Here is an 11,007-nt window from a genome sequence, read left to right as displayed (position 1 = left end):
ACACAGGCATCAAGAGAGAACAACAAGATTACTCCCCGCTAATATAAATTTCTGCAGTATTTATTTATTTTCGGAGCATGCAGTCCTGCGTGGCTGCTTTATTCCTCACAGAACTTTCCCTGAAGCAAACCCGTTCACTAGAGCATGTTAATGTCGCTAATATAAATTTCTGCAGTAGCTGTTTATTTTCGGAGCATGCAGTCCTGCGTGGCTGCTTTATTCCTCACAGAACTTTCCCTGAAGCAAACCCGTTCACTAGAGCTGTCATGTTAATGTGCCAAATTTCGCGAATCGACGCTCACCATACTGTCTCGGGCAAATAGCTCATAAAACCACAAATCAAACTATCGCAGCATTAACCGTTATTGAATTTTCGTGTGTGAGAAACGGACCCAAGATCGGTATAGTAGTTAATACATTATCATTAAAATTAGTCAGGTGTGCTTTGAGATGTGTAGTTTCCAATTATATTTTCATTTCCTCCCGGTGTGGCTGAAAGCCAAACGTGAGTTTGAACAGCGGGGATATTTATTTTTACCCACTCACTATGAACTTGCATGCATCAAACTTGATGATCAGTGATAAGTGTTTTGCAGGTGATTCTATGTTGCCGACAAATTTGTGGCAAACACAACTGTTAGTTGGCAATAGGGGAGAACAACTGATGTTTTCTATACGGATGGTTTTCTGCCGGTAAATTCTGCTTAGTTTATCTGGGAAAAAATGTGAGAACAACTGATCGTTCGTTTGCAACAGGCACATTCCGTGGAGTTTATACGGAAGAAAGTGGTCCGTTCGAACATATAACCGATCAGCTTCAAAACCACGTGAACGCTGCTGATATACTCGCAGGTTGTCCATACTGTGACACAAATATTCGAGATGCTGTAGCCATATTCTTCCTCAAGAAACGGACCTAGCCTTCAGTGATTCCGCACTACTGAGCTATCCCTGGTACCCTTTTTTACTATCAGTATTCTTTGGAATCACTGACAATTGTGTGAAATTTCAGACTGACTACAAACATGCTTTGCACAATAAACGTATCAATGGGATATTGCTTGAACTATGTGAAAGTAAACTTTTAAACAGCAGTTGTTTTCGGCGAGAGTATGCATGTGTGGAATGCAGGACCGCAGTGATCAGTCTTCACAAGTCGCCAGGACAAACATTAAAGCAACCGATCACCTTGTGTTCTCGTGCCATGCATTGATATGATTGATAATGTATATATAGTTTCTCTTTTCCTGCACTGTTTATTCTTCTTTGTGGATAATATATATTGCTATTTTTATAAACATGCGAACAAAAAAATACTGATGAATGCTTACATGCATTCGTGAAATGCATAAAGCCAGAATGCCAAAAAGGTTTTCCGAATTAGTGCATGTAATCGCGAAATATAAGTTTTAAACACAAATCCTGAGTAACCTGTTATCTCCAGCACCAAAATGCACTGCTTTCGTTTTCCACCAGAAATGAATAAACTCTATGTGTTCCTAATTCAAAGGCTCGATTACTTTGGGTGAATTTTGTATTACCTCTGCTGAGTGGATATGGATGATATAGAAGTGTGTCTGAACGAAATAAAGATAGTTTGGGCTCATTGAATCAAACGAAGTGTGCCCGAGGAATGACGACAAATTTTCATTTGTAGACTTCGATATCGTGCGTAGTACTGCATGCTCTGCGTTGGCGCGTGAAAGCTTATTTTATTCTCTAATTTAGAGCGGTCAAACCACTTAAAATGCTTTACTGATCGGTGATCAATGATTTCGAACACTGCTTGTTGAGTGACTGGGAAGCATTTTTAGGAATTCCCCCGTTGGGTTTCGCAATTTCGGTTTAAGCATATAAGAGGCAGAACGTTCATCAAAATAGCCAAATAATACATCCAAACTAACCTCGCAAAAACAGAAAATTACATGTCGTGCGTAACATACTTTATGATATGCAGCGCAAAATGCATTTCAACACCGTACGTCATTCCCCGAAATTAATGTCGAACAAGGCGGATTCGATAGAATCAAAGTGTTGTCCGAAACAATGTCCCTCTTCCAACTTTCCTGTACATAATTGAGTGCAACTTTTAGAGTTTTGTTCCCGTGGAACTTTCTCGAATTTCACATGTGCTGACTTATTGGCATTCTTTCATCTGGCTGCTAGAGGCTTGAGCTAATCTTGACGAAAAGCTCATATATTTCGACAAAATTCACGTACGATGACTCAACTGCAGTACATTTATGGCGATTTGTAGCGAGTTAAAATTTCACAAACGCTCCACGCATATAAGCAGTAGGCGCCATCTGTGCTCCGCTCGCCCTCCAAGCTGTTTCAAACACATGGCATCCTCTGTGTCTAGGACATAATTTGGTCCCCATATAGGTGTGCACCAGAATGCTGGAGCATTTGATCACCCAGCGTCACGTTGCAGTGGTCTGTGAATACAAATATTTGGGAATAACTATTTGCCGGTTATTTCGAAACAGCAGGGAGAAGTTTCTTCAAAGCTTATGCGTAGTAAACCAATTATGTTTTAAATGGATGCGCGAAGCAAAAAAATGTGGAACAATTCATGCGTCTCACCCTTACTTACAAGTCGAAAAATATAATGCTTTGCTAATCAGTTGTTTATTGATTTTCGTTCACAGTGAGCCTGAAGAACAAAAGTCTATGTATTTCCTCTAGCACTAAGTAATTAAATTGTTGCATCAGTTGAAGAACGTTTATGTGAGAAATGATCCTGGAGGTGATTCTACGCAATTGGACATCTCAGCACGTGTTGAACCTCTCCGTTTGACTTGCCCGTACTACTCACTTGTCCGAAGTATATAGGAAGTTAATTCGGTTTTCCTTCTCAGCGCGATTGTTCGCCTCAACAAATTATTTTCCTAAAATCATACACAAATTATGTGCTAAATGACAGCGTTCCAAATAGTGTCAGCGAACCAAATTCTGTCCAGTAATCTCACCACTCCATTAGGTATGTAATGAAGATTCTGAGGCATTTCTCTCCTCTAAACAACCCTCGTACAACATAACTAAACGATTCGATTGTGTAGCTTGCCCTAAATTATTCAAATCCCTCCAATTTATTTTCTTGACCCTACAGCATAATGTTCTTCGCTTATTTGATTAGTTCCATCGTAATCCAGTTTACTATTTATCGCGCAACTTTTTAATTGCAATCCGTAGTTTTGGAGGCGCTGTTTCCAAAATAAATGTTTATTATAAAATGTCATGTTTTGTGTGTGTACGGAGTGGAATGGTTGGTCCCTCTGCCCAGCCCAAACTCTCTTTGGATGGTCAACTGCTCTGCAGAGAAAATCCAGCAACCAACATCTAGCTGGCCAGGATTTCTAAGGTTGTTTGTTTAAATCAACTTGTGCTTGGGAATTGACTCAAGTTCTTGTCGCATCAGTCAACGGAATGAACTTTCATACAGCAAATAATCACATAACTAAAGCTAGCTTGAAAATACCGAACCCATGCGAACTCGAAAACAGTATATGAAACAAAGCTGCAAATATCGGACACGTTAGTATCGGGAACTTTCAAAAGAGGGTCACGCGAATGATCAAGGTCGACGGTCATATCTCGCACCACTGATTGACTTGGGCGAATGCCTCTACATATGCATCGCTTCTAAGGATGACAAATTGCGTTCGGCATCAGCTTGGTCAAGTGAAGTGTTCTGCAACCAGCTTATGAACCCAAAGGACCAAGCAACTAGAATGATCAACAACTTCAGTCAAGTAGGCTTTTCGGGGGAAGCCAGCACATTCATTCAAAATTGATCAATCAGTTTACTATTGGCAGAACTATTCTCAAGACAACCTTATTCGTCAGCCTGAATGTAGCTACTAATCACCAGACGAACAACATAGGGGGCGAGCCAATCAGCTCTTCACATTTTGATTAATAATGATGTCCCTCAGTGGGACCAGGTGTGATCAGTTATTAAGCGCAGACTGCTTAGAACATCCTGTAATAAACGACGTTTTCTTCAACCAGAAAATACACAATTGCCGAAATGTCGCACTGCTTTGTAGTATACAAGTCTGTGAGCTGGTCGTGGCGAAATTCTCAAGCAAGGTATGCCACCGGAATTTTCGAAAATACTTCATGTGAAGTCTGGACAAGATAGGTTCAATGCGCAAATATTTGAACAAAAATCAGGTTCCCCATAAATTTGTACCCGCTCAATCCAAAGGACGTTGCGTATACAAATTGTTGCTACTCCTCGCAACTTTCATCAAGAAGTAAGAATGAAAAAGCGGGCACCATAGTAACGAAACCAAATATGAATGGCCCGCATAGTATTGTCCAAATTGCTGGTTACAATAACAAAGTTTCCGAACACACCGACGTAGCATTTGATATGAAACGGTGTTGAATCCAAGCCACATCACTGTTTGATGTTTGAGCCATATAAATTAGCCAGTAATAATGACAATACCATATTTTCGCATCACTTAAAACAACTGTAAAGAGTTTCTGGCTAAAGGTATTGCTGGGTTTGACTGCTAATAGGCTCGATTGTCAGGCATGACCTTTAGCACCGACAAACTCCTAACTAGAAAGCGAATGAAACGGCTCCGTTTGAGGCACACGCCAAAACCCCATCGAAAAAACTGTTGAACCGTGCTTCAGCAATCGTTCCTTTCGTTCCCAATATGCTAAGACGAGTTGATCGTGGGTTAATCTGTAGTGATTGCACGTAGCAAACTCAAGTCCATTATCGTGCAACCAAATTCACCAGAATCAATTTTCAAATTTCCTATCCTAGAACGTACCTGTTATCGAGCCACCCTAAATGAGCTTTATCCTGTTGAACTTCTCTGTATTGCAACGCGGGAACGCAAATAAAGTTTAGGGATGCCACTTTGTTAACGGTGTGTGAACCGACCAAGTTATCTTCAACTAGTCAACCTACCAAACAAGGTCTCGCTTAACTTTTCATTCAGTGAGAAAATCAGCACTCCCCAGTGGATGTTCCCATGACGTTGGGTGCAAATTTCCGTAGATGAATGCAGACCACTTCTAGTTTCACCAGGTTTCGATCCTCATGGACTTCATGTGTTCAGGTGCTCCAAGTTAGGCCTTAAATTGCCTGTAACATTCCTGCAATCACCTCCTTACAACGATATCAAAAATGAGTATCCGAATCCACGAGAAATATAAGAACCTGTGTTTTCAATTGGATTCCGTAGACTTGGCCACCAGCTGACTCATCACATAGTCTACGATTGGATAATCACATGTCACTAGCCGGTCAAGCTCTTTCTAGTGCTTCTGTCCTGATTTCATCCGGTTTCATTACCATAATAAGTTTCCTTAACCCTGAGGGATACAAAATTCCAGTGAATGCCCTGTCATTGAGAACAGGGACTCGCAAGCAGATTTATTACGGAAGACAAGCCAGTACATAGCTAAATTTACGTACACTAACCACCAAAATAACTCACTTATGTGTAGGCGTACAATTTGCAGTGTTATTATGGATCATCCGCATCCAGTCGTTTCAATTGTGTAAAGTTGCAGCTACTCGCAATTGAGGGCGTGCATGCGGACTGCGGTTTTCTTCTTTTCAACCGTAGTGGGTTCCTGAGAACAGTACGTGTGCAGCATGAGCATTGCGGCAACCAAAACTACCGTTGCTGTCAGGAAACATAACCGTGGAGACCCTATGAGGGCCAGGCTGATAGTTGTTTTCAGGGTAGTTTTGGGCGCACGATGTCCTTACGTCAACATAGTGACAGGCTTACGACCATGCCGCTAGGTCTATTGAATTGACGAATGCTTAAGCCGACCGATCCTTAGTCGTCTAGGCAGAGCGAAGGCAGCAGTCCTCAAGCTAAAGTTTCTAGTTGCTTCTTCAATCTGAACCACGGAATTATGTGTGGACTGGACAACTGGTCCACTTACTGTGCAAAATTGGCTCTGTCAAAGGACCCTCATTAGACCTGAACTTTCTCCCAAATAGCCACATTGCATACAGGTAACCATAGCTGAAAAATGCATGCGCCATGACTTAGCGTAGTGTGTGCGTCGTCAGCTTCCGATGGTAAGTACATGGTGCCGGTTCTGCTAAGCCTCGGTTCCCGTTTGTTAATTTAAGACACCCATGGTGGCGTGTCCCAAATTTCCAGAGGCATGCCTATCCGGCTAGAGCAAGAGACATTTTGTTGTGTGCCCGCGAGACCTGGACGCGCATTAGATGACTTCAGCTTCTCAAACACTGTGGCCCCAAAAACGTGGATTGTGAGGGTGTACGTCAGCGAATCCGCAACGAGACAATTGAAAATGATGGTGTTGCCAGCAAATGAACTTGTGTTGATCAGGGTACCCAGCCTGCATGCGACCGGGCGTTTCTTATCGGTTAGTGGTGGCATGTTGCAGTGGTTGATTTGAATTCCGCGTTCAATTTACCGATCGTGCTTGTGGATTTAGTCCACTCGGCATATTGATTGAAGACATGTTACTTTATCCTAGACTCCACAATATCCGCCAACAATCTTCAGGTTACTTAGATTTCCATTAAGGTTCGTCATCATGCATGAGTATTTAGATTGCCTTAGATGACTGCAACTCCCCGTGAAATTTATCAGAATAATGAAGGTAGCAAATATAGCTTGTATATTTCCGTGCTTAATTTTTCCGGCATTCCCCGCTGAATATCTGGACACATGCTAGTAATTTTTTCAAACGAAACGCGATTCATGCTCATGATTACAATGCCTGGCTCCGTTGAACGGTGGTATCTCCACAGTGGAATTGGCGGGTGGGTAATTCACCAAGGATGATGAGCAGCAAACAGCCTGAGATAGTAACTTTCTGACATATTTGTCGCAAGGCTTTTGGGTTTCCATAAAAAGGGGTCTTTATTTTTTCGGGAAGTAAGGAAATCCACACTTGACGTATACAGAAGACACATTCTCAGTTCCACAATAATTGTAAAAGACGCACAAAATTTTCAAATATCGAGATGGCCGCAGCGAATCAACGTGTGACATTCTAACAAATTCCTACAGCTTTGACTTAGGTCAAGGTGCTGTGTGAAATGACGAGCGTCGTCGTCCGAGCGGAGGCCTAGCGTCAGCCGTTGAATTGGTTGTGTCAACTGTATGTATTATGCCGACTTTGTCGGTTGGCCATGTTCTCTTCGAATATATGTGGAGTAGACCGTGAAAAAACAACAATGTAACAATATTTTGTGCCCTTAACGAGTTCACAGAGCTCATTGTTCACCAAAGTTCAGATTCGCGTCATGACTTGTATATGTATATACATATACATATATATTATATATAAATAATTGTCAGCTGTAAAAACAGTTCACTTGCCGTACAGTGTTTGCAGCTGCCACAGTTTCGTCCATCGATGAGTTAGGGAGGTTGGGTAGGTTGCCGGGCATTGGATGCGGGAGCTGATAAATTTGGGCATGCATGCACGAGTGCTCTTGAGGGCGCGACTGTGCCATGCCTGACAGTATATCTAACCATTCGTGTGGCTCGTCTATGGGTCACCATCCAGGAGGTCGGCAATGACCAGCACACTTGAGTTTGCTGGTAGTGGCTTTTATACTTCACTGCCAAATCATGGTTTGACCGCCTCCACCATTCACGTGGTTGTGCGAAAGGAACCCTCGGAGGAAGTCGGCCGATTGAAACGCATCACGTGGCCAAGCCACCGTTACCGATGCAGTGTGATCAGTTCATCTATCGATGGTGAGTTATTTCTTCAGAATACCAGATTGAAGCTCTCTCCAAACCAGCTTGCAGCATAACGCAGTAGCTCGTGAAACCTAACACACATTCGTTCGTTATTTGCTACCCGTCGTCCACTATTGATCACACGTGTTCCCATGTTCGCACAGGTATACGGTGTTCACACCTGTTGATAAGACGGCGTCCACACCTAAACGAAACATGATGGGCAGTTGGCAGACAAATAATCCAGTCTTTTGTAAAATCTAACAAGCATGGTGCAGAATGATAAATAAACCACCAGTGGCGGTCGTAAACAGAGCAGATTCCCTCAGATTTCAGCTAGCACAGTGGATCTACGGATCCTTTCGAGACAGAGGATAGAAACACAGGTCAGTAGTGGTAAGGAAGAAGTTATCAATCAAACCTTACCCGGTTAATGGAGTCTTGAGAAACGAAACCCCAATTGTGTGAAAAACAGCAACGTTGACCACACTGATCACCAGCAACTGGGGGTGTGGCTGGGAGAAATCGAGACTTTCTTTGGGAAACTATTCTCGGGGGATCTATTGACGTGCAAAGATGACCCACATGAACTGGATTACATTCCTTCTGTGCATACAAACAGATGAATTCCAACAGATTTGATGAGCTTGGAAGAACACATTGAATTTCGGCCGAATGAATGCAAATGAATCCAGTGATCGTATGGATTCGTTTTTCTGCACTTTCCAGATCAACATGAATTTGTGTACTACTCGGAAGCCTGCGTCATACAGATGACCAATACGGAAAACTGCTTGCTTGCCCTTAACGAGTTCACAGAGCCCATTTGTAGGTAGGTAGAGGCGCATCGGATGCGGGAGCTGATAAATCTGGAAAACCGGCTTGCTTCACCTAGTGACACTTGCACAAGAAACACGCCAGATTATCTATGAGAAATTTTGGTTTGTGATGACTGTTGGGATTTCGAAAAATCCGGACATATTGTGCCTCGTATCATCATCAATCAGTATTACCAAGGGATGGTGGCGTTCGCGTGCTCAAGAGCTTAGTCATCTCAGTCACCATCAAGAAGACTTCACTTTGGTTCAGAGGCACTGAGTTCTCGACTGAAGATCAGAATTACTTCTGTGGGTGAAGACTGGGCATTTTGTTCGCTTTCAAACGCAAGCGCTTTCGTTGGAACACACATTGAGTCTTCAAAGCCATATTGCCGAAAAAAATTTTACTGCAGTAGCAGAAACTCACGGAACATTTGCACGAAATGTTGCATGTCACACCGTTTCGTCAAGGTTTTGTATCACAAAATGCACGAGTGCTGAAGAGTTTCTGGAATTAACTTGCAGGTTTTACTTCTTAGTGTATCTACAGTCCGTAATCTACTGACCCGCGCCACAGACCAAATGTTCCATAGCATCCAGCTGGAGTTGCCGCATCAAGAGCATCGTAGCTATCGAATGTGATCAGAAAAGAGAAATGGGGACGGAGAAGACTGACACCGAAAACACAGACACTTTTATTTTTTTTCCAATTTGGAACAACGTTCGTACTGCCGTCCCAACATGAATAACTTGGAAGTTCCTAATTTGGCGCAAGTCTGCACGATCACCGAGCATGTTGGATGAACGAAAATATTGAAACGTAATGAAAACCCTGAATGCAGAACACACATGAAGATAAACACTGGGATTCGCGTTTACCGCTGAAACGAATACCGAACACATAAACGACAGCGAAATATATACGACGATACGTTTATCGTTGCATTTCACAACCAACGTATTGCGTAGATAAGCAGACATTCATTGCATACATACTTCAGAAAGCAGCTTCATAGTCCACGGCACGAAGTAAAACTAACATTAATTCGGACATCGAATCCAATCTGATGAGCAACTCAACTAGGCTCGAAAACACCCTAGATCGCAAACACCTCACCCATGCAATTTATCGCACCACCGGTGACCTAATTGGACACCCGAGAACTGCTCTCAACTGAAACCACAGCACAGACGAAAGCGGTAGCAGGTTGCCGAAGTGCTCTCATAAACCTGATAAATATCACATTATATAAAAACTTGGCCGACAAGCGTTCATTGATTTTCTCAGCGACTACTTTTCACTGTCACACAACCAATGCACACCATACTGCACAGAAGGCCTGAGGAACTCCAGCAAATCCATGTACATACGTCTAACTGTGACGGAAACTGTAAAAATGATCACAGGTGATAAAATTAGGAACGAGGTCACTGTGATTTGTAGACTGAGATTTCACACATCGTTCAAGTCGAAAAATCACAGGGTTTGGGTTGGGAGAGAGAATTTCTCCCGATCTAGTCCTCTAATCGACCTGGTGATCTGGAAATTGGCTTCAAATTCATTATGACAAGCAACAGTGTCAACACTAAACGGTTCGCAATGGAGTCAGCACGTGAACTAACGAGGCTGACTAATGGACCGACGCTACAACTGCGTATGCTTACTGCATTTAAAAGATTTCACATACTTTGTGATGCCGGGACACTCCTGAGAAGTGCATTATCAGGTTTATTGTAAAAATTTGGCTGAATTTCAGGACAACGAATGTTCCAGAAAAGAGTTGGACCACCCGGAGTTCGGGGCAATTTTCCACAGGCCAGGTGCCAAACAGCCAGATGGAGGATGGAACTTTACATAGTTATTGAGGGTGGCGAGACTTTCATTTATCTGTTTACATCCACCAATCCTACGTGAGATGAGTGGCGCACATGTGAAATTTGTTTATGGATTGGTTGTCGTATGGATTACCACAGAGAATAAGTAAAGTTTTGAAGCCATATGCTTGCTGGATATATATACATATATATATATATATATATATATCGGCTGCGAAATCGCGACCTAATACGGCGATACCTTTGAAACTTAGTAGAATTTCAATGGTCATTTTTCGTAACACATTTGATTCAGTGGTAAGGGACGCCGTTTTACGAGTGTATAAGGTTACAAAAATCGATTGACTCAATCTTTGATTGAAGTTGTTGGCTTAGAATATAGCACGTATCTGTTGATCAGATCGATTGATTGGGAAATGAGTGCTTTCCTTATCCATTCGCCAACCTGGTCCGAACTGAAGAGACGAAGGATGGGACGATCGATGACATGCGGGAGGAACAAGTAGAATTAGGTTGCTAAATAAGCGCAGATACTAAATAAGCTCAGAGTCGTGGTAACTCCAAAGTGGGACTAGTTCCGGACACTGATTGACAGTATTAAAGTCGCTGGTGTGGGCAAACCCAATTTTGAGTCGATT

General features: G+C 42.5%; 1 protein-coding gene across 1 annotated transcript in view; it reads left to right on the top strand.

Annotated features, from left to right (window-relative positions):
* Positions 1-8,545, top strand: part of T265_15541 (hypothetical protein) — a gene marked incomplete at both ends in the record, with an annotated part of 17,508 nt that extends 8,963 nt beyond the window's left edge. Inside the window, one exon of the mRNA XM_009178549.1 lies at positions 8,445-8,545. Within this exon, the coding sequence (XP_009176813.1) occupies positions 8,445-8,545 (101 nt within the window). The remainder of the gene's footprint in view (positions 1-8,444) is intronic.
* Positions 8,546-11,007: the final 2,462 nt, after the last annotated feature.

The sequence above is a fragment of the Opisthorchis viverrini genome (genome assembly GCF_000715545.1).
Source record: "Opisthorchis viverrini unplaced genomic scaffold opera_v5_583, whole genome shotgun sequence".
In the NCBI taxonomy this organism is placed as follows: Eukaryota; Metazoa; Platyhelminthes; class Trematoda; order Opisthorchiida; family Opisthorchiidae; genus Opisthorchis; species Opisthorchis viverrini.
This window is presented reverse-complemented; position numbering and strand designations above follow the sequence as displayed.